This window comes from Xenopus tropicalis, chromosome 7, assembly GCF_000004195.4.
Source record: "Xenopus tropicalis strain Nigerian chromosome 7, UCB_Xtro_10.0, whole genome shotgun sequence".
NCBI classification, from domain to species: Eukaryota; Metazoa; Chordata; class Amphibia; order Anura; family Pipidae; genus Xenopus; species Xenopus tropicalis.
The window spans coordinates 22,842,922-22,868,266 of record NC_030683.2 but is presented as its reverse complement, the minus strand read 5'-3'; the positions used below and the strand labels follow the sequence as shown (position 1 = coordinate 22,868,266).

The 25,345-nt window shown below is 39.7% G+C and overlaps 1 protein-coding gene across 6 annotated transcripts in view; it reads left to right on the top strand.

Moving 5' to 3' along the window:
- The first annotated feature begins 15,329 nt into the window (after window positions 1–15,329).
- Window positions 15,330–25,345, top strand: part of mgmt (O-6-methylguanine-DNA methyltransferase) — a 308,175-nt gene continuing 298,159 nt past the window's right edge. The window contains exons 1-3 of one of the 6 annotated variants that reach the window (XM_018095368.2): window positions 15,616–15,702; window positions 19,679–19,727; window positions 25,118–25,275. In XM_018095368.2, coding sequence (XP_017950857.1) covers window positions 25,237–25,275 — 39 coding nt within the window. In that variant the 5' untranslated portion in view covers window positions 15,616–15,702; window positions 19,679–19,727; window positions 25,118–25,236. Of the gene's footprint in view, window positions 15,703–19,678; window positions 19,728–25,117; window positions 25,276–25,345 lie in introns of all 6 variants that reach the window. The other 5 variants (XM_031905045.1, NM_001244868.1, NM_001011404.2 and 2 more) reach the window with 5 other exon arrangements.

Genomic DNA, 25,345 nt, shown 5'->3' with positions numbered 1-25,345 from the left:
CTGTATTTATGAAGCCAGCAAAAAATGATGTCCTTACAGCTACTCACCTATTCGCCCAGGCTGGCCTGTCAATAAAGTGTCTATTTGAGGGAAACAAATAAATAATAAGCACCAATCAAATATTTTCCTTTTAAGCAATTTCTGCATAACAGGGCTTGTTCCTGAAAGTCACCGTGATATATAATAAACGAGAATCTAAAAGCATACGCAGGAAAGCTGAAGATCATTATTGTTATGCAACATTAGCTCATCATTCATCAGTGAAATACACAATTTTAGACAAAAATGAATTAAAAAGCCCGTACAGGGCTACAGAGTGTTCTAGGTTTGTCAGCAAAAACACAAAAATCATTGGGATTTTTATCTACAAACGTAACTATACCGTTGCAACTTTATGGAAACAAATGAAGGGTTGCCCCAATAACTAACCAAATAACCAATTTTTTTTTTTTTTAAAGAAGCAGGCAGGTATGTCATTGATTTAAATAGACAAAATATAACTGATATCGTTGACTCATTATTGTTAATTTATCTGATGCACTCACCTTCACCGTTGGACCTCCCCATTTCATTTTCATGCCAATAAGGTTTTCATACATATCCTGCTTATACTTTTAACAAAATTGACAGAAAAACTATAAGAATGACCTTCTTATTTTTATGAATCTAACTGTTCATGTGTGTGTCTGTGTGCATGAGTGTGTGCAAACACACACATGAAAATGTATGCACACAGAGAGAACAAATATACAATGTAGAAGTCATGTCAAATAATATCAACGTCAGCTATCCCTGAAGCTCTTGTTCCCACCAGTGTTTATATCACGGTTTAACATTTACCCAATCAGAACACTGTACCTGCCTCACTATAACTCTTAAGACATTCCCTCAGGCCAACATTTGCTAGAAACATGTAAAGACCATCTACGGTGGGGACAACAGTTAGATTCATAGCAGCAACCCCCAATCTTTTTACTCATGAACCACACACAGCGGTGGTGAGCCACACAAGCAAGAAGTTTGTTGAAGGGTGCCAAATAAGGGCTGTGATTGGCTATTTGGAACCCCCATGTGGACTGCTGGCCTGCAGGAGGCTCTGCTTGGAGTAAAACTGTGTCCAAGCCAGAAATGTAAAAATGGCACCTAATTTGAGGCCACTGGGAGCAACATCAAAGGGGTAGTTGAGCAACATGTTACTCACAAGCCACTGGTTGGGGATCACTGGTCTATAGCAACACTTGATCCCACTTATTTTGCTATTCAGGTCCTCTCCTATTAATATATCAGCCTCTCATTCAAACCACTCCCTGGTTGCTAAGGTAGCAACCAGATAACTGCTGAAATTCTAACCTGGAGAGTTGCTGAACAAGATGTAAAATAATTAGAAAAACACAATAAAAATGAAGACCAGTTACAAATTGTCTCAGAAAACAACTCTTTATATCATACTAAAAGTTGAACAACCCCTTTAAATATACTATGTAAGAACGGTGACCTGAATACTCTGCCATAAAGCAAGCCAGAACTGAAAATTAACCCTATGACAAGAACAGTGACTAAAGGAAAGTTGCACTGTGCCTTTAATAAGCTATCTTGTCCTAATCTAACATGTCTATTTTGCCCCAATACCTCCTTGCAGGGTGAAGCCCTACTCTCTTGTCCACTGTATTGGCTGTTGCCCACCAATGGCAAAATAATGTCTCCATTAACGTATGCCTTTATAATACCACCACAACTGCACAATCAGTGCATCTTAATTGTGTTCTACTTTCTTGCATTGAATGAATAATTTTGATACTTTATTAGACAGAGTAGTCTTTTTTTCAATGTTTAACTAAAAGCGTTGAAATGGGATCACTGTCCCAGGCAAAAGAATAGCTTCCTACTGTTGAGCTAGTTACAAAGGCTGCGCCTGGGCTCTCAGGAGACACTAATTCAGCTCCTATTTCACTAATCTAACAGAGAAGCACAAGTGGCGTTTGAAGTGAGTTGCAGCATTCAGCATGCAGGAAAGGGTGCCTGCTTTTATATTAGTAGCCCAGGGATATGAAAACGAGAGAAAGTAGAAATTGTGCAGCCACAGCATGACTTGTAATAGTAACTTTTAGCTATTTCTATTTGGTCCCTGAATATGACAGTGTATTCAGCACAGGCAGCGCCGGCCCAGGCTATTTTAAACTGCAATCAAAATCATAAAGTCATGTGGATTTACCCTTTTTTAAACAGATCATTTCATTTGGAGGCTCCAGCAATCATAAATCAGGCCCTTTAGTTGGGACTTATCTGAATGTAAAACTGCATCTGGCATTGCTGCATCCAAAGGGGGTAGGTGCAGCGCCATTCCTGCCATAAGGCAAGGTGAGAACCTTGCCTCAGGTGGCAGAGAACGGCTAGTTATCAGGGATGGGAAAAAGCCACCTCTTGTAACTTTAAAAGGCAAAGTTAATTTTTTATAAACAGAAATTCGGCTCTTCTACTGCAGAGAGAGCAATAGCGGTCTCTGTACTGGCAACTTGGCCCCCTCAGGACTCGCTCCGACATGGAAGAGGTAAGAGCGGAGCTGATAAGGGGACCAGCATCGAGGTGGCAGCAGCCCCAGAATCATTGCTGGGTAGGTGGGTGGCACATAGGCATTTCAGAGATGATTTTCTTGCACAATCTAAAGAGTGCTGGGGACCTAAATTAAAGGGCACCATCTGAAGAGCGGGCAAAGACAACTTCAAAACAATAGTATGTTTTCAGAAATAGGCCCCAGTATGAGTGATGTATCATCAGCACCGGGAGTGAGCTCACTCAATTTACCTCTAAGTTCGGGTATGGGACCCGTTATCCAGAATACTCTGGAACTGGGGTTTTCCGGATAAGGGATCATTCCGTAATGCGGATCTCCTGTCTAAAGTCTACTAAAAAAAAAATCATTTAAACATTAAATAAACCCAATAGGATTGTTTTGCTACCAATAAGGATTCATTATATTTTAGTTGGGATCAAGTACAAGGTACAGTTTTATTAAAAGGAAATCATTTTAAAAAATGTGAATTATTTGATTAAAATGGAGTCTATGTGAAATGGCCTTTCCGTAATTCAAAACTTTCTGGATAATAGGTTTCCGGATAAGGGGTCAAATACCTGTACAATTAAATCCAGCATGAGAGTGCATCTTGCACCACCAATACAACAGGGGCCATTTACTAACACCCTGGGCAGAACTGAAGTAGCACAAAGGGGCATAAGATAATGCCCCTCATGCTAGGGGTCTGTGTGGAATCAGAATGAAAAAATTGGTGGCCATAGCCTAGTCCTGTCCTTACTGAGTGCCATAGGGCAGCAGTAGATAAAGGACCCCATTGTGGCCTCTATTCATCTAGGTTTGAAGGCAGAGTAAAGTGCAAAAAAAGTGGAGAAATATTGCACTTTGCACCTATGTACATCCCAGGTATGCAGTAATTTAAAGAAGGCATCATGTAGCCCATAAACTCAATCCAGAATCTTATTTTCAAGTCTCTGTATATTTATAAACAGCCCAAATAAACCCTTCTCAAATCAAAAACAAAAGCATATATATATATATATATATATATATATATATATATGTTCCATTAGCACAGCTACATACTGACAGGGGTTAAAACAGAGGAGTATAACAACTGGCTGGCACTCTAGAACCTTAGCACGGTCTGTGAACACTGAGGCCCGGGTTAAATAGACATCCATAAAACAGGATTTTGGTGGCTGCAAACGCACTATTAAATGCTGTAATGTGTTGGCATAAGGGAAAACTCTTACAGTTTTCAGAATCTCAACATTTTATTTGGTAACACATGCTGACGATGGTTATTTTAAACAAGAAGAAAACCTGTGTATTTCAATGTGTCTTTATTCAGCGCCAGCTATGGTAGCAGTGCCCTTCCGTCTCTTTTACAGTTTTCTTTTGCTATAAAAGATATGCCAGACGGGGTTGCCTTTGATATAAAAAAAACTAAAAGGAGACAAGCCCTGACATGAACTTTGTTCTGCACGTAGGATGGATTTGGGAAACTCACCTTTCACTATGTTATCCGACAATTTTTTCCCTTTGCACAAACGTGTGCTGTTTAATCGTTTACGGAGGACAAGGTAAAAGGCGTCCACGGTGCCAGAGCAGAGATCTACAGAGGTAAAGCGAACAATACATTTTTCATAGTCACTGCTTTGTCTTACTGTGATTGTGGAATTGGGGAAAAAAATAATGTTCCTGGTAAAAATAATTTTTTTACAGATGTCACTGTTTTAAAGGGTCACTATATCTTAACTTTTACATTTGTTTTTGAATTTTCCAAGTGAAATTAAAAAATGAAAACCCAGAAGTATAACAAGGTGAATATAGGGGTCTTTTACTACTGTTCCTTAGTGCCCATTCTAAAAGCATTTGCAGCTGGGTTCTGGTTGTGCTCTGCACATAATGCATTATTGGAAATATTCATATTGTCTCAATATTGATAATATAGTAACATGCACAATAATAATAATAACAACAGCAACAATAATAATAATGAATATAGTAAACAATAATATAATAATATGTACAAGTTAGGAGGTGGGTAGGGGGCAGTAGGGGGGATACATATGTGCCAAACTGATTCTCCCACACTGCTGAGAATAGGTGGCACTGTATTAATGTAGGGAGCACTGGTAGACCCAAGCCTGACCCATACCCACTGGTGGTCCAATATGGACCCGCGCATCATTGTCTTGATAAGGATATCGTACCCCTATCAAATACGAATAATATAATTCCTGACCTCCCTCCAGGTAAGTGGGGCAATAACATGGGATCGAGGTCAATAGAAAGGGCTGCAAATCAGTCTCTCCTATACATACAGGTAGATAAATACAGACCTTAAAAATAAGCGTAAACCACATTTCAGCAAGAAAAGTTATGGGAAGAGTGGGCCTTTAACTGAAGTGTAGCTATTTTTTCTTAACTCGCCAGCTATAATGACATGCCCAGCTAAGCAATGGCACAAAAATGAAGATCAGTTTCTGGTTTATAAATGAGATCAGAAGCATCTATGCTGGTGACTGCCCAGTGTCTCCGTTGCCAGAGGTTTTATGTGCCCGTATCCTCTCTCTCTGTTTTTGTTAACCTCAGTTGCTCTCGGCGAGGCAGCCCGTGTGCCTTTTGATCATTCCTTTCCTCCCTATTGTGCAATAACACCGCGCAGAGCTACTAAACAGCCTCCCTGCACAGCAATCTTACATTCCGAGAGACGAACCTATTGGTATATTAATCTGTTTTAAAACAATACCTGTTTCAATTGCTCTTAAATTATGTGATTACGGTTAGGTAAATTTGCACTGAAATGTAAGGCTTTTGGGGAATATTTTCTGGGCCATGCCTGGTAATAGAGACATTATAGCTATCCTTACATCACCTCATTTATACAAATTCATAAATATGTGGTACAATTAAAAAATACTAAGATGCCAAAGTAATCTCTATCTTGAGATCAATATCACTATTCGTATCTGTTGATTAGAGCTAAAGGGCCAGTTACTTGGAAGCATCTTGTTCTGCTGTATCTGTTATTCCCTACCTACTAGCGCTGCTCTATAGGGCTCAGAACATTCAACCCTACTTGCACCCCCATATATATACTTTCATTTACCAGACAGTTTGCCTTCCTAGTTTGAACATTCTGGCGACAATTCAAAATTAGTCCTATTGAGTGAAAAGCCAATTGTGAATATAAAATGCATTTCTGCTAATGTGCCCCATAGATGTATAAATTAGGGTTTTCTACTCAGTTGAGGACAAGTGCAACGAATTTTGCCTGGTGAGTAGTAGACCGAGCTGCACAGGTCTAATCATTGACAGTCACTCTACAAACTGCATTTAGCATACCTTGAACCCTTGGGGTTACGTTCTACACCCAGAGCCCTATCTGTAAATAGGTTTTAGGAGACCTTAGCTGCTTCTCTTCATAATGTTCTAATTTGGACAGTAGGCACTGTGATGGAATCTTTTTTACTTCCTTTTGGCATCTTTGTCTTTACACTAGTTATTCCACTTAAAGTCCACTCCGCCATTTACACAAGGGGTATTTATGATAGTGTGTAAACCAGCATCACCAGTGATGTTGCCCCTAGCAATCAGATCTACTGTATGCTTTTGTTTTCTAACTCGCAGGTGACTCTTCAAATTGAAATACTAATTGGTTGCTATGTGCAACATTACCAGTGATGTTGGCTTACATACTATAAGAAATATGCCCCGACTAGCCTCTCGCAATAGAGTTGAAGGATATATATCACATTTAACTCCTAACACAAAATTTTGTTGAGCAACAGTGGTTTTAATTTTTTTAGGAGCCAGGCAAATTCAACTTCCAGCGTCCCATAGCATTCCTATAGTCAGAAACAACACTTACATGATTTTGAAAAGTCTCCATAGAAATTAAGTAATATCTATTACTGTGTTGGGTAATGCTATAATCTCACAAGCTCCTACCCTGACTTGGACCTTCTGGGGCATCATCATGACATGCCCTGGACAGACTACCACCATCCTCACTAAGGGGTTTATTTATCAAAGAGATAAGTTAGAGTTCAACCACAGTCAGCTACAGTGATATTCAACAACTCTCCATTCATATCTATGGCATTTTTTGAGGCACTTTTATCAAAAGGTGAATTTTCACTTTCATTCATTAATAAATACACTTTTAAAATTCCCATAGAGAGCGGCAAATGAATGGAGAGAGGTCCAACAGGCTGAAGCCACTCCTTTGCTTTTTATAGTTCCAAAAGGGTCATCTGGATCCTGGCTGTACCACATGGGATTCTAACCTACCTAACAAGGCTAACCTAAGCCAACCCTCCAGAATATCCTACCTAAAAAATGTCTTACAGATAGGCTCTTGTACCCTAGAGTCTCAGACTTCAATAGGATGTCATTTTTGTACCCTAGAGTCTCAGACTTCAATAGGATGTCATTTTTTACCACATTCTTACATAATATATATTTTAATTTTAGAAATCAATTCTCAGAATCTGTGAAACCATGGCAGCAACTACCTGAGCAGCAAGGAGTCCTTTGTTTATAATGTAGTTCACATTCTGTACAGCAGATGGAAAGTTGATATCATAGTATGTGTTCTGCTCTGTGGGGTTATTCTTTCAGAATGAAGAAGGGATCAAGAGGATGTGAAATGTCACTAGCTCTGCTGTAACAGTATAGTACATACATCATTTATTTAATGCACTTGTGTTAGTGCTTGTTTTTATCTGAAGAAATTGTGCTGCTTGACTTGGGAGGCCTGGTTCTTTCAAAGACTCATCCAGGATGCTGTCCTCCCTGAGTTCACTGTAGGAAATTGCTGTTTCAGTTTGACAACTGTTCCAATCTAACTCCCCACCCACCGGGGTCCTTTGAACATACAGTGTGAGGCTCTTGCATGTTGTATGTGTTACATCTTCATCCTATGAAATGGGAGGTTGGGAACGCGGTTTGGGATCATGGCCTGTGGATCCCACTCCCATTGTTTGCATATCAAGGTCTGAACGTGCACTTGTATGTGACTCTTAAAGATATCTGTTGTTCACTATGTGTATAAAAGTATTATGAACAGGTGAATTTTGTATGGCTATACGACAGCATATGTTATGTACTACTTTCTTCTCCATGTCCATAACACTGGAGCATGTATGGCCATGGCTGCAGGGGTGTTGACTGTTTCTTGGACCTAAAGGGGCCCTATGGGAACATTGAATGAAATATTTCATCGCAAAATAAGCATTCACCAAAATTGGCCCCAAATCCTCCAAACATATTTTATCTAATTGAATTTAATTTACCATCAGGATTTATCTTGTAGAACTGAATTTATTAATAGTTAAAACTGAGTTTTCACCAATACATGATCACAATCAGTATTGATTGAGTTTTAGTTCATGGAAAAGAAACGCACTCACAATAAAAACTGCATCATTCTATTCATTTTTATGATTTTGACTGTCAAAAAAACTTAAAAAGTAAAATAACTTGAATACTGAATATACAACTGCGCCAAATTTTAGCTGACAAATTTTTTTGTTAGAATTTTTGAGATCAACAGAGCTTGAAAACTAAACTTCGGAACACGTAAATTTGAAACTATATCAAGATTGGGATTTTTCACTGAGATTTTCCTTAAACAAGTGTTTCTAATGTCAATGTCCCGATGGCACTAGGGTTGATCCAGTCTGCTCCGTTGTGGCAGACATGGATATAGTCCACTTGTTCCGGTATTTAAGCTTGTATTCGGTAACTGTATTCAATAATTTACACTTTTGGAAGTATTTGGCTTATATTTGTATAGTTCTATAGTCAACCAGAACTGTAATATTAGGACCTCAATGTGATGTCCATCTGTAGGTGTACAGACATTTGTTCCTTCATAGCTTTGCAGGGCCCCGTAATACAATGGCACAGTGCCGTCTTCATAGATGAGGGCAGAAGGTTAGTTGTCACAATGTGCCAGCTGAGGAAAGCACAAACTTAGTACAATGGAAGGAAAAACATTAATGGACGAAGGATGTGTAGAACAGCAAAGAAACACATAATAGTCAGGAAATTTCTTTTTAACGGTTGACAGCACACAGCCAAATGAGTAGCCATCCCCTTGCTGAGATGTTTTGAACTTTCTTTTTTATTTAAAGATTTACCAGTAAAGAGATTGAAGAAGAAGGGTGAGAAGGAAAGAAAGATATAAGAGGCTTATGTGAGCTTGGCATGTTCATTAGGACAGTGCACTTAACCATGTGTCCCACACCTTGGCTGGACAAACTTTTGAACATGTAAGTCAGTTTTTGTTTGGGCAATGAACTTTCTAAAAAAAGTATAGAAGAATCCTGATGATCTCAAATGCTCTGAAGTCACAGAGTTCCTTAACAGATCCCAGGCAGTCTCCAAGGTTATGCAGCTTTAATAAAATATAGGATTGTACCATTATATGCATTTTCCCTTACAAACAATTCGTCTTGTACCAGTTGCCCTAGCCCTGTAACAAATGTCACAAATTCCATGTTTTTTCTCTTTATCCTATCTGACCTAAAGTGGTAAAAGCTAAATGTTGACTGGCATCTTTAATTAAGAACTAAAGCCATGGATTAATTTGGGTTCTACTAGTTACGCCTGCAGTCAAAAGTCCTGCGCTACCTAAGAATACCATATAAAGCTTTCTTCCTCCACATCCAGTTGCAATGACCTACCTCCAGCAGAAAGTTTACTAGAATGTCTGGAAAACAGTTGCGCTCTGCATCTTGTGACGGACTAAAACGCTGTTGTGAAGTACGGAGCACAACTTTGGTGGTTGCAAGGCAGCAAACACAGGGCTCTACTGTAATTTGCCACCACTAGCCTTCCATGTCTGCATGACATGTAGAAGGCAGAAGATGGCATGCCTACATGGCCCTCCCCTGTCCACCTTTGGTGAATACAGAGCTAACAAATGGAGTCAGCACTGTATTCATGGGGAAGCGTAGGTCTTTGTGTACAGGGCAGGGTGGAGAAGTGCAAAAGACAAATTTTGCACACATATTTTGCACCCTGCTCTACACTTTGTAAATGAGCGACATTTAAAGTGAATTCTTACCTGCTGTTTTGGAATTATAGCAAGGGAAAGGCTACGATAATGTTCTCATTTATTTTGCTTGCTAAGGGGGAGCCCTGAACAAACGAAATGCAAAGGGAGAGATTAAACCGAACAGGTCCGAAATTTTCTACTCCACAACCTTCTAAAACATAAAGGCAGACCTAGCATTTAAGATGGATAACCCTTATTTTAATTGTGGTTACCTATAAAATGCAAAATAATTACATTTTGCTTTATTATCATTAGCGCTGAATAGAGCAGCAGATGATTGGGGGGAAAAAAAGCTGAATTTGACTGTTTAAGTATAATTAGTGAGGAAAAGAAAGGCTTCCATGGTCATTCCTCTGTCAGGCATTAGAATCCTTTGTCAGAAGGATACCTTTTTTCTGCACCAGAAAGGTTGAATTAACAAACGTGTTCAAATTAAGTGTCACTATTGCTCCGTTAACAGCATCAGTGCTGGGTAAATTGGTTCATTTATGGGGCACATGTTGTGCTTTAATGGTGTGTTTTATTCAGAGATACATTTCATTCTGATGCCTTGAAAAACAATTTAATTTAATTTGATTTTGGGGGGGTTATTGGAGTAATAGTGAAGCTAATTTCTCAGCTGCCACAGGGCCCATCACACAAAATTGCTGCCCCCTTTGTCAGAGAACGGTGCACTTACATTTAGCACTGAGGGTCGGAAGAAAGAGAGAATGTGGAGAAACCTGGGGATATTAGGCTTTCTAGGCTCTAATTCTCAAGAGGGGTCCCATAAAAATAAATATAATTTTCATGGCTGCTTTTAGAGAGTCTCCAGAACAATACTCCATATCACAAATTGGACTAGGGATTTAAGCTGGACTTATGAATTTAAGATAGTAATTTGGGCCCTTCAGACCAATTTGGCAGCTTATCTGCACATGTATAGAGGCCTACCTGTAAATATCTGCCCTAAAATCACGGCAATGTCGATTGGACAGGTTTGATTTTGTTGACAGATTGAGGGCCGCATCGCTTCATTGATGTGGTGCATGCTCCAACAGCCTCACCCGTTGTTGTGATCCTATCGTTTGGCCCTAAATGATCGGATCAGCCCAATATTGCCCAACTTAAGTGGGCATATCAGCAAAAGATCTGCTCGCTTGGCGACCTTGCCAGATCTTGTAATGCATGGGCAGTTTTACAAAGCTCCTTTGCTCCTGCTGCACAGGCTGAGGCTTTTGGGATATAAAAGCGGACAACTTGCACAATAAATTCCCCCTTTCAGCCAGGACCATGAAAATAAAAACATATATTAAAATAGATGGAAAAAAATACCATTTCACCCCATTAAAGTTAAAGCACCCCTATTTTTATGACTTGTTTCCTGATATTTGGAACTAGGGTTTATTATCTATAGTCCTACTTAACACAAGGGTGTCACAACTATGACAAGTTGTAAGTTTGCAATTATACATACTCCGGAATGCTACTAAACAGCAGCACGCTTGCATTGATCTACGTGGCGCTGCACTGAGATTTCATAAATATGCAATAGCCATTGCCACTTTGACTTCATATTTTATTTACCCGCCTAAAATCCAGTTGATCAAAGGCGGACAGCACATTCTGTGATATGACAGCAGTTTATGGCTATAATTAGTCACAGCTACAAAAAATAATTGCTTGCATGAATGAGTCCAACGATGCGTTTTTGACAAGAGAGCAGCTCTGAAATTAGCCCAAATGAAGTGGTTTAAGCAATACGGACAACTTTTTTTTTCTCTGTGATTCAATTCAGTTTCTCGTGAGCCAGGGTGCCAGGGACATGGGCCAAATGCAAGTATGGGACAGAAGAAGGTCCAGTAATGATATGCTTCTTCAGGAAATAGGAGTCCAGCCAGCCAGGCAAGACCCTGCCATAAACCACCCCGACCCCCCACCCAGTGACATCCCCCTGCACCCCTCGCACACTGAATTCCCCCCCAAAATTACACAGCAGTGTATTGGCAAGTGGGGAAATTCTCTATGGCAGAAGGGCCACAACTAAAAGGCAGGTGGATACGGTACGTGTCCAGCTTCCCCCCCGCCATTGCGCCTCTTAGGCCTACCCCCATTTCCAGCCCTGGGTGCAGAAATAAGCCAGAGGGCTTATTTATGACTGCAAGTGCAGTAAGTAAAATGCAATTTTGGGTGCTAATGCCCCTTTTTAACCCATAATGCAGCATTTCCCCTTCCAGCATAATTGCACCTATCCCATGTTTACATGTAAAAGGTTCATAACATGGCCATATTGCCATATTTCTGACCAGAACCTCTGCATGATGCCATAGAATGAAGGAGGTATGGGACTAACATCCATTCTGAAGCAAAGTGATCCATCAATGGGACTCCACCTTTCAACCAAAATTTCCTTAACATTAAGCACCATACACGGCAATGGGGCACTATCGGCTAAAATCATAGACATATTGCTTAACGCTCGGTCTTCATGAGCCCCTTACTGTATTTCTACATTATAGGAGCTTGAATTAACCATTATTTAGCAATTTAGCTCAGTTGTGGTGTCGTAATTCCGCAGCAAGTCTACAGAATATGATTAACCCACCGGGTCATTTTTCTAATATAATTAGCAACGACTGCTCCTTTCTATCTGTGAAATCAATATGAGAAGTAAAGCGGCGTGGCAGAGATTGCTCGATGTTGTTCTGAGCTGTATACATAACTCTGTGAAAAGATTACCATTGGCTTCATATGTGATGGGGCTGGGAGAAGGGCGATTAGATTGAAATCATTATTGTCGGCGTACCTTCCAGTAAATAAGTATGTTAATGCGCATAGCAATTTAAAAATAACTAAATACAAGGTCTGGCCTCAGCTGCCAGGAAGGGGGACGAACAGTTATTGATTGGATATGGGATGTAACAATGCAGCCATCGTTTAGGTGTCTCCAAGAATGTTGAATAATTAAGTATGGGACTTGTAGGCTTATATTAAAATACACCAATTATAAGGGTTACTATGGTAACCTAGAGGTTGTGAAAATGTGATTTATAACAAACATAATAAAAGCCTGTACAATAATAGTTTACAGCATGCAATGTTTATTATTAAAGGTTTAACAGTTGCCATTCTTGGGCTACAGTATCCTGTGCATGGGCAGTTAGCCTCCACGTTCTTATGTGTTCCACCAGGTGGCACCCCATGAAAACCTGGGCTTGTGGCTCCGCCCCCTGCCCAGGTTGTCCACCAATAAAAGGTGACAACTCTAACTCATGGAGATGAAGTCTGGTTCTTAAACTATATTGTTTGTTTGATGCCCATCTCCATGGCACAGTGCCAAGTAGCAGGCCCAGTTCCTATGGGCAATGCTATCTGGTTGGGAATAGAATGCACAGAGGGGACTAAATGTACAGGGCTACGCAAACTGGTGTCAAACTGCCATTAGTGGTAAATCCCCACATGGTCTACTTGTGTGGTCACCTGGGGACCTTAAATTGTTGAGTGAGGGGCAGTGTCATAGGATGGGGGGACGGGGGAGGAGCATTAATAGGATTAGGTTGTGAGGGAGCAGGGTAAAACCCCTGGGTCCAAAGAAGGACTCCTTCACACCCTACCATATACAATAGGTTTTTCCCTAGATTTAACACTTCAATTTCTTGGAAACGCCTACAAAACATTGCAGGGGTCGCTCACTGCATAGTGTTACCGCACACCCTCTTGCCTAACATTTTGGCACCCCCCCCCCCCCCACCAGTGATTTTACCTTTCCTTCTCCTTTAAGGTGGCCATACACGGGCAGTTTTAGGCTGCAAATTCCGGTCCTTCAGTCTGATTCAGCAGCTTTATCTATCTACGGACACCCCCCTAAAATTGCCCACATGTTGATGGGGTAGGTTTGATTTTCCCATTGGAGCAGGGACTGCATTTGTCTGGTCCTCGCTCTGACGGGTTACAGTCATTGTAATTCGACTGGATTACTCCTACATTACCAACCATAGGTGAGCATATTGGTGGTCTACAAACAAGCAGATCTCATAGTCTATGAGTTCTTGAATAAGCATAGTATCCAAGGCTATTGTGATACAAATATCTACAGTTAGTATTGATGTATATATAGTTTATGTGAGTGTATAGATTGGTAAGTATAGGTTGTGGGTGCTGGGTTTACTTGGAAGGGTTGAAATTGATGGACTCTGGTCTTTTCAACCCTATGTAACTATGTATGGCTACCTTTTGTTTGTATATGGCTACCGTTTGTTTGTGAATAGCCCACCTGTCAGGAATAATGCCTGGCAGTATGTACAATGGCAGTGAGTTCCAATACAATGAAGTTTTTTTCTGGTTATCCGGAAACCCAATATCCAGAAAGCTCCGAATTACGGAAAGGCCATCTCCCATAGACTCTATTATAAGCAAATAATTCCAATTATTAAAAATGATTTCCTTTTCTCTGTAATAATAAAACAGTACCTGTACTTGATCCCAACTAAGATATAATTACCCCTTATTGGGGGCAGAACAGCCCTATTGGGTTTATTTAATGGTTAAATGATTCCCTTTTCTCTGTAATAATAAAACAGTACCTGTACTTGATCCCAACTAAGATATAATGAATCCTTATTGGGGGCAGAACAGCCCTATTGGGTTTATTTCATGGTTAAATGATTCCCTTTTCTCTGTAATAATAAAACAGTACCTGTACTTGATCCCAACTAAGATATAATTACCCCTTATTGGGGGCAGAACAGCCCTATTGGGTTTATTTATGGTTAAATTATTCCCTTTTCTCTGTAATAATAAAACAGTACCTGTACTTGATCCCAACTAAGATATAATTACCCCTTATTGGGGGCAGAACAGCCCTATTGGGTTTATTTATGGTTAAATTATTCCCTTTTCTCTGTAATAATAAAACAGTACCTGTACTTGATCCCAACTAAGATATAATTACCCCTTATTGGGGGCAGAACAGCCCTATTGGGTTTATTTATGGTTAAATGATTCCCTGTTCTCTGTAATAATAAAACAGTACTTGTACTTGATCCCAACTAAGATATAATTACCCCTTATTGGGGGCAGAACAGCTCTATTGGGTTTATTTAATGGTTAAATGATTCCCTTTTCTCTGTAATAATAAAACAGTACCTGTACTTGATCCCAACTAAGATATAATTACCCCTTATTGGAAGCAAAACAATGCTATTGGGTTTATTCAATATTTGAATGATTTTTAGCAGACCTAAGTTATGGAGATCCAAATTACTTAAAGATCCCTTATCCAGAAAACCCCAGGTCCCGAGCATTCTGGATAACAGGTCCCATACCTGTACATGGATATTCAATTGATATTCCTCCCGCTGTTCTAATCCTATAATTTATCCGGTGCCCTTAGCATTACCCTGCGGGAGGTGCAGCACAGCTGGGGGCCAGTCTGGGTTTGAGGACATGGGAAGCACTAGGTCATTAACAGACAGGATTTCAGGGAGTAGTAGTTCAGCCTGGCAGGGATTCTGGTAGTTGTAGTTCAGGAAGCAGCAGGAGGGCCCCATTCCTGTTATACAGCTGGGAATAACAGCACATACAGTTTATGGGCAATATTACATGGGCCGAGTGCCAGCACAGTGGGTGGGAAAATCCTTCCAATTGCCCCTAAATGGCAGGCACTGGGATCCTGCAGGAGCACTCACTGGGCCATTTCTGTAAGTAGAGGGGCAATTGTCAGCGTTTTCACCACCCACCAAGTTGGACATGGCACAGCTGCCAATCACCACCAGTGGTATCCCGCATGTATATCACCAATCCTATTGGATGGGCCACTGACTTGTTATACCACCCCGGCCGGGACACCGCGCCATGAATCCACCTCTGCAGGATTCCTCACAGCGCTAAACTCCTTATCCCGACAGGACCCCATTGCTACCTCCCCCTCCAATCACATCACCCCGATGTCTGCCAATGAATTACAAGGCCCCTGTTGCGTCCCCATTTCCCGGGCGAACCCCCAGCAGCCACAGCCATGAAAGAGACCCCCCCCCCTTCCACTCCCGGGCACCACGTGACCAGGAAGGAGCGCAGGGGGCGGAGTTAGCGAGGAAGCTATTGGCTACACGTGGGTAAGGTACGGTCTCAACTGCAAACGCTGCCTTACAGTGCATTATGGGAAGTGTAGTCTGTGCTCGCATTGCAACAACTACAACTCCTCAGTTGCCTCTGCAATGTGCCTAAGCTAAAGTAACTGGGAGTTGTAGTTTGATAGAAGGCTAGCGGGGAAACCCCTGAGAGACGCTTGGAAGCTTAGCCGCTCATGTGTATACAATAGACCGGAAACCACCTTTAACCCCCTCACTGACGGATAATATGCATCAAGGACCAGCTGTGATTAGGGCTGCAGGAAAGGCGGGGGTGGGGGTGTTCCTCAAAACAGACTTATTGCTATTTATTTTTATGTTCTCAGCTATACGGTTAAATAAACATCAGAATGATACAGTATGACAATTCTATTCAGCTTAATCCCTGCCACTACAAACCATGAGCAATGGCAATGATGTAACTAAAAACTTCTACCCCCCCCCCCCCATGGAAGATGAGCTTTACCCAAAACTCAGGGCTGCCATCAGTAGTCGCAGGGGCCCCATACTACTAAAGTAGCAGCACCCTCACCTCAGGGGACAGCAATTATTGTACAAACACTGGTCACTTTGGCCCCCATGGATGATGGGCCTTAAAATAAGGGCCAAATGGGAAAAAAAAACCCTCTCAACTCTGACCACAACTTTTAATTGCCACAGAGCCTTTGAATGTACTAATTGCCCATAGCCGCCAATAAGTAATTAGATTTGAACAGTCACCTACAAGTTAGAAAACAAAAGCAAAGCTCTGATTGGTTGCTATGGGCAAATCACATGTGATGTTTGTCTCCAATGTTAATAAAATGATACCTTATTATTATTATATACACAGTGTATAATGTACCCCCTACAGCTGGGGTGGCCAGACCTTTCTCATCGGCGATTGACTGATGACCGGCAGGGCCGGAACTAGGGGTAGGCAGAAGAAGGCAGCTGCCTAGGGCGCAATGATTAGGGGGCGCCAGGCAGAAGCCTCTGCTGCCTACCACTACTTCCCCTACTTTGCCATTGCCCCGCCGCTAATGACAAGCGGCGGGGGCAATGACCCACAGCATCGCACCCCCCCCCCCGAACTGCGCATGCGCACCAACGGAGGGGGCGGAGCAGGCCAGGTGGCCGACTGGGTTGCCTAGGGCGCCCGGACGGCTCGGCCCGCCCCTGATGACCGGGGAATATGGAAGTGCGGCGTGAATGCGTATGTAAGCGACGCAGCGTACATACGCATTCATGCCGTACTTCCGCATCCCCCAGCTTCGTCGAGGTCCACCAGAAATCCACGGGGGATTGACTGGTGGACCGCGATCGACGTCTTGGCCACCCCTGCCCCACAGTCTGTTGGAAATCACCAAAAAGATGCCTGACCATATAAAAGTAGGATGAATGTTTTTATAAAGACCACAGAAGCCTAGGTGTATATAATATACACTGCTCATATTTTAGCAGCAATAAGATGGGTGTGCTTGAGTTGTGGCCCTTGTTTATAGGCTACTCTGTTTACACTGTACCCATCACTTTAATATACTCACAGAAGACAGAACTTATCTGTAACCTTATACCTTACAGAAGGGGGTACATTTACTTTTTATAGCACACAACAACCATGATTATTCTGCAGCATATGTCCTTATAAACATTGCTTAGTGCTGTAATTAGTTATAATTGGTACTTAAATGGGTTTTTCACCTTTAAATGAATGCCTGAGACAGTTTGCAATTGGTCTTCATGTATTACTATTTGCAGTTTTTGAATTATTTAGCTTTATACTGTATGTAGCAGCTTGCCACTTTAGAATTTCAGCAGCTATCAGGTTGCTAGGGTCCAAATTACCCTAGCAACCAGACTTTCATTTGAATGAGAGACTGGAATATAGATAGGAGAGTGTCTAAATAGAGGGGTAAGTTATAAAAAGCAACAATAACAATAAAACTGCAGCCTCACAGAGCAATAGTTTGTTAGCTGCTGTGGTGAGTGACCCCCATTTGAAAGCTGTATAGAGTCAGAATGAGAAGGCAAATCATTCAAAAATATGTTATAATTAGCCATTCTATAACATATAATAAGATAACTCAGAGTTAAACAACCCCTTTAAGGATGTAATTTGTTTCATGTAGCTCACTAAAACTTTTGTTTTAGAACAAATAACAACTCCCCTGTTTAAAATATGGGGATATTCAATGTCACCTCAGTTATGTGACCTATATATTGTCATTAAACTCCTCCCTGACTATAATATCCCTACATTTTCCACTAGGGTCTACACTATTCCCTATATAATGTCATTTGTTATGAATGTTACTTAGTCAAGTCACATAACTGATAGAAACTTGTGTATTATAAGAAATGATGCACCCCACCCAGGGTCACAGGGAGTTGCCACAGGGAATCAACAAGTCTCTTAATCTCTTGGTGTCCCAGCATGCTTAGTGCGCCTATAATGGCTACTTTGCACCATGGGAGAAAGGCACTGTATTAATGATACCTAGGGTTGCCACCTGTCCGGTTTTGACCTGATCAGCCCTTCCGGAAACCGAGCAGTCTGCCTGGTTTTCCCAATTTGGTAAAATGCCCCGCCTACTGATGCCCCATTCCTTTAATTCAGAGACTTCTGAAGTGGGCCGGGCAGTAGCCATCTTGCAGGGTTTCATGAGGATAGGTAGGGATTTTTGTATGGCATGCATCCAATAAATGTGATATAGATATATATATATATATATATATATATAGATATATATAAATATATATATATATATTCAGGTATGGGATCCCTTATCCGGAAACACGTTATCTGGAAACCCGTTATCCAGTAAGTTCCGAATTATGGAAAGGCCATCTCCCATAGACTCCATTATAAAATGATTTCCTTTTTTCTCTGTAATAATAAAACAGTACCTTGTACTTGATCCCAACTAAGATATAATTAATCCTTATTGGAAGCAAAACAATCCTACTGAGTTTAAAGATGTTTTAGAGATTTTTTAGTAAACGTAAGGTATGGAGATCCAAATTACATAAAGATCCCTTTTCCGGAAAACCCCAGGTCCCGAGCATTCTGGATAACCGGTCCCATTCTGTATATATATTTTTTTGTAATTTTATTTTTTTTCTCCCATTTAATTGGATCAATACTTTTAGCTTCCATCCAGTTCCACGGATCCACCTATGAGCACGCATTATTCCATATAACAGAGTGTCGCTTTTAAAACATGGCAGGGGTTGGAAGGGCTTAGCCATAAATCTACCCACAGACAGCTATTCTGACCTTTGGGTCTCATCACCGTGGAGCTAGTGACTGGCTCTGCACAATATATAGTTGATTGTTAAAGTCTTGTAAGGGTGAAGCCACAATGAAAAATATCTCCAAAGCTCATCTATATAAGAAGTAAAAATATCCTCTTGTGCTATATGATCCTTTTTACAGTAACTGAAAGTATTTTATAAATATCATGTTTCCCCCTCTTCATCTTACATCCTTTTTAGTTGCGGGAGGTTCAAGACACAGGAAAACGTTTTCTTACAAAAAAGTTGGAAGGATATTTATCTTCTCGGGAGATTATGTAGCTGGGTACTGTGTTTTGTTTGCGTGCGATATTTTCACAGGCACCAATATGCCTTACTTATAGATCCTTATCCGGAAGATCAAAGTTTTTCATGGACGGCGTGATGAGAGAGGTCCTCAACGGGCTTCATCTGTTGATTATGACTCATTGCAGATGATAGATGACCCGCTGAACTTTAAAATTCCTGTTTGCTCGAGAAAAATATAAAAATATCCTATTCTCCTTCTGATATTGCCTCCTCTCGAGTCCAGAAGCCCATTTCTCTAATCATAAGCCTACAGTGTGCATTGCATTACAAAAGTAGCAATGATAACATTGACATGCCTTTCTTATGACATTTGGGCGATGGTAGGCTTATCTCTTGCTAACAGGATTAATTTCTTCCTTTTTTTTTTTGTTATTATTGTAGGAAAAGCTTAGTCCAACAGGAAAACCTGGTATCCAGACCATTGCAGAAAGTAAGTTTGATGAAAATACCTCTTCTTTTAGGTGCTTACGGTCAGAAAAAAAATTATCACCAAACATCCTCACATGCTTTGATTTGGTTTCCTCTCGTGCTATAAGAACCCACTTGACAAGATTGATGCTTCCGTAGGCTCTTAATTAATAACTAGTATCCCAAGCCCTTCCTTTTTTTTTTCCCAGCGTTTTCCGTCGGCACATTAGGGAAAAATTATTTTGTAGACTTGCAAATCAAAATTATATACCGATATTCAGCTTCTAATATTTTTTTTTATTATTATTATTCCTGCGATTTTATTTTCTGTTTAATACAAAGTATGAAGGATCCACATAATATTTTGTTAATCGATGATAAATAACTGTTCGCTGTCGGACCGTCCGGGAAAAGTTCAGCACCAGCCCGATATTTATGTAGTCTTCTGAGAAATCAACCTCGAGAGATGCTATCTATAACTTCTTTAAACCGAGATAAAATATTCCTTCAAATTCCCGGTTACTTATCACAGGTGACAGAAAATGGGAAACAATTTTATGGCACAGTTATTAATACCACAACTCCTGGGACATAGCATTTTAGTAAACATAAATATGAAGGGATATCCATATCACGTATGATAACCTCTGGAGTCTTAATATATTAAATTGTTTTAATATATGGTAGATAGCATGTAAAATAATTCCCTTCTGGGATTCCTGACAAAATATGTTAAATGTGTAATTTTTTATCTGTTCTTTTCTGCTGGGAAAACTGATCTCTGCGCTAGTTAAAAAAAATAAATATATATATATATATATTTTTTTTTTAATAAATTGCATTTCATTTATATTTAAGTTGACTTTTTGCTATCACTGCGTCTTCATGTGCAACTTTTTTTTATTACACTTACACACTATAAGCGGTGGCTTAATCATGGAGATATACAGTTATACTTATGCAAAATGGCCAGTTTGTGTTGATTTTATTAGTTATTTTAAATGATACAGGTATGGGATCCCTTATCTGGAAACCTGTTATCCAGAAAGTTCCGAATTATGGAAAGGCCATCTCCCATAGACTCCATTATAAGCAAATCTAATTTTTAAAAATGATTTCCTTTTTCTCTGTAGTAATAATAAAACAGTACCTGTACTTGATCCCAACTAAGATATAATTACCCCTTATTGGGGCAGAACAGCCCTATTGGGTTTATTTCATGGTTAAATGATTCCCTTTTCTCTGTAATAATAAAACAGTACCTGTACTTGATCCCAACTAAGATATAATTACCCCTTATTGGGGGCAGAACAGCCCTATTGGGTTTATTTAATGGTTAAATGATTCCCTTTTTCTCTGTAATAATAAAACAGTACCTGTACTTGATCCCAACTAAGATATAATTACCCCTTATTGGGGGCAGAACAGCCCTATTGGGTTTATTTCATGGTTAAATGATTCCCTTTTCTCTGTAATAATAAAACAGTACCTGTACTTGATCCCAACTAAAATATAATGAAACCTTACCGGAGGCAAAACAATGCTATTGGGTTTATTCAATATTGAAATGATTTTTAGCAGATTTAAGTTATAGAGATCCAAAATATGGAAAGATCCCTTATTTGGAAAACCCCAGGCCCCTAGCATTCTGGATTACAGGTCCTATACCTGTACCTGTTTGTATAAGTGACTGCAATAAAATTCTAATTCTCATTTTCGATTGTAAGCTTTCCCGAGTCCCCCCCACCCCACCCCCAGTCCTATTGCATCAGTCGTAGTCTTGTATGTCATCTGTTTGTGTAATGTGTACACCTATTTATTATACAGCAATGTGAAATATGTTCTCCGTTAAAAATATGTGTTAATAATAAGAAAAAAAATAACCATTGGTAAAAAGGGTCTATAAACCCCCAAATAAAATGTTGCGTAATGAAAGAAAACTGTATTTCCAATCAACTTTTCAATATACATAAATTCAAAGTCGTCATTGGTTTTTATGATGTTTCTAAATGTAACTGGAATTGAAAGCAGTATTTTTGTCACTTCTGCTACATTTTTTTGAGTCAAAGATACCTAGGCAAATAAATAGCAATAGAATTGCCAGATACAGGTATAGGATCCATTATCCAGAATGCTCGGGACCAAGGGTATTCCGGATAAGGGGTCTTTCCATAATTTGGATCTCCATACCTTAAGTCTACTAAAAAATCAATAAAACATTAATTAAACCCAATGGGATTGTTTTGCACCCAATAAGGATTATTTATATCTTAGTTGGGATCAGTTACAAGGTACTGTTTTATTCCTACAAAGAAAAAGAAAATCAGTTTTAAAATTCTGAATTATTTGATTAAAATTGAGTCTATGGGAGATGGGCCTTCTGTAATTCGGAGCTTTCTGGATAACGGGTTTCCAGATAAGGGATCACAAATTATCACAGATTGTGATCCAGCTGCATAATCACCAGCTAAGGCCAAAACTGGTACATTTACATATAAATTTGTAACTCCCTATGCTTACCCCACCTCCCTGCACATCAACTCCTCAAACTTCCTATTTATACCCACCATGCACCCTAATCCTTAACCCACTACATCCAGTCCCCACCCTGATCCGCCCAGTTCCCGCCCCTAGGGTACCTGCCAGTATAAAATACCGAAACTGTTGAAGCTTTTGCATACAGTGAAATCTCATTTTTACATACCCCAATTTGAAGTTGTATATTTCTTCCATTTACATTATGTAAATAACACAACTGTGAACACTTTAGGGCACCAGCCACAATTGTGTCAGACACACTGCCACCTATTATGCTGGAATTATGAGGAAAAAAACTTGGTGAAATTTCACTTTGCATACTGCGTAAATGCTTTAATTTTCAAAGGATTCCTAACCTTAGTGCACTGTACCATAGTAAATATAGTTTGACTAAACCAGGCATCCCGAATGTGATTGTCAGGGACCATTTTTTTTTTTTTACTTGTTTGCCTCAGCAAATTTGAAGTAAATCTCTGGTATCTTTTTTTAATACTGTTAATATAATAGAGTTGACCACTGGCTCTAAAAAGCCTGGTCCCTTTCGCTCCTTCTGAGCAGTAAGACGTGTTACAAGGTAGCTTCCTTTCTTAAGCTAAGGGGGGTGGGATGGAGACATACGAATAGTAATGTGGTTTGGAATTAAAGTTCCCTTATTAGGACTCACCAGATTTTTTTTTACCAGAATTTTTATATTAGCTTGCTTGAGGCAGATGTGCTCCTTTCTGCCTTATAATGACCGCTTCAGATGTATCATGCATCACCTATTGATTGTGTCGCTTTGCACATGCTTGTTATGGTTTACTTGCATGTTCAGTGTTGATTTCCAATAAGTTGACATTTGTGCTACTATTAGCCAGTAAATCTCAAATGTTATGGAACAAACTCTTACACTCTACTCTACACATTGATTTTGTCTCGGTTCAGGGAAGAAGGATCCTTATTAGATGCTTAATTACCACCCAAGCATTATTTTATGTCAAACATATCTGCTGAAGAACATTCTGGCAGAAAGTATAAAGAACCTATTTTGGAAACATTCTGGAAGATATAAGGCATTTCTAAGCTCAGGAGTCTTCCACATCATAAGAAGTATTTCTTTAGACTCATTACTGATTTAGTATTTTATTAACTGCAACTGGAAATGGCATTTAACGCTAATATCAGTGTTAATATATTTATAATTATTTTCTTTTCATGCTTCTCTATGATTTTTGTTATCCGGATATTATTCTGTATTATTTTCCTTCTTGCTTGATAAGTAGGCAGTTTCAAGTTTTAATCAAACTAATGACATTGAGAATGTTCTCCTGAACATTTGTTTATTGCTATTATATTTAGTTATATATAGTTATATAAACCCAAAAATATACATTTAAGATAAAACAAGTTTTCAATTTTACATAATGTATAAACATTGTTTTAGTGGTTATTGTAATTATAATTAATAATTAGTTATTTTTTGCTGTGCTGGTTCTTTCCCTTGAAACAGTACAGCAGAAGTCATACTTTGGATGGCTCTTCGCAGGTGTGTCAATCACCAATTGAAAACTTGTAATGGAAGTTCATTGTAAAGTTGCTTTGATTTACAGTTTGTTTTATATGACAAAATATGGGTTTATGCTAGCTTTTGTCTTTTTTTGATGATGAAAGTAGGTATCAGGTTCATGTTAGCTCTCAGGAGCTAGCAGAAAATGTCAGTTAGGCTGGGCTGGGAAGCTGTTCTTTCCTTCAGGCTGTCTGTACTCTAATTTTTGTTTTGTTGCTTATAGCATTTGTTTGATTTATTTTCAGTGCATGTGTATGCCCCTTTACTCAACTTGTAGGCCTCTTAGTGCATATCTGGGATTTCAGTGTTACTGCATTTGTCCCTTGTCCTATCCTTGTATGACTTGCTTTTAGCTGGGTGGATCAAAGCCATGTCAGGGTCTCACACAGAAAACGATGTCATCAGCAGTAAAGGTGAGTGCAAGGGATGGAGGCTAAGTGGTAGAAATCATGTCAAGTTGGGACGAGGTTGAAGAAGAGGTTTGGTGGGTGCAGTGTATTGGGGCAGTGATAAGGAATAGGTTAGTACAGTTTGGTGGTGGACCCTATTAAAATTCTACATATTCAGAGTTCATCTAGTAAACCAGGCTTTTAGGTACGTTCTCAGGGAAGAACAAGGCCCACCAGCTATTCATGAACTTATACCCTAAATTTCCTAAAAAGTGTTAAAGTGGCAAAGCGATGTCAATCATATCAAGATGGGGTGAGGTTAAAGAAGAGGTGTTGTAGAGTTTAGAGTGCCGTGTATTGGGGCAGTGATAAGGTATAGGTTCGTACAGTTTGGTGGTGGAACTTTTATTTAAGTTCAAACTTACCTATATTCAAAGTTCCTCAAGTGATACAGTTTTTAGGTAAGTTCTCCCTTCAGCGATTCTTGAACTTATACCCTAAACTTCCTAAAAGACGGTGGGACTTGTAGTTGTATATTTCCCCAGACAATAAAGAGGTTAATGAACCAACAAAAGGTCCCCATTATTAACTCTAAATATAGGGATCTCAGTAGAATCTGTCCATACTCTCTGGTGGTTTATTCGTCATTCTGCATTATGTTGTATAGTGATATATAGTATATGTTTTGCTACATGAATACATTTTGATATTTTCTTTTTTTATCTATACAAAGTGAAAAACACTGAACCCTTTATTTATACCGGAGACTGCAGTCTCAGTGAGTTAATACCTTTTCATGAGTGGTATATCATGCTGATACTGAAATTCAGGGACCTGCTTTGAGTTAATGACATTGGTGATGGGGAAGGAGTTAAACAGCCCAGAGTTAATGGTTTTTTGCCTGGATTGTCTGTTTCTTTTTTTATTTTCAATCTCCAGCTCTTTAGGTGTAGCTGCTGTAACATTATGAAGAATGATTGATGAGCCGGCAAAGTTTCTTTTGAAGCACTTCTGATATTGTGAAATGCACTGGGGGGTCAGGAACATTTGACTGATGCATGATTTATCCGATATCCCTGCCACTTGTTCAGATAAAGGTACCATTTTATCGAAAATGCCAGCAACTGTGATTTAGAATTTATAAGCCTCCTCTCCCCCCCTTCCCTC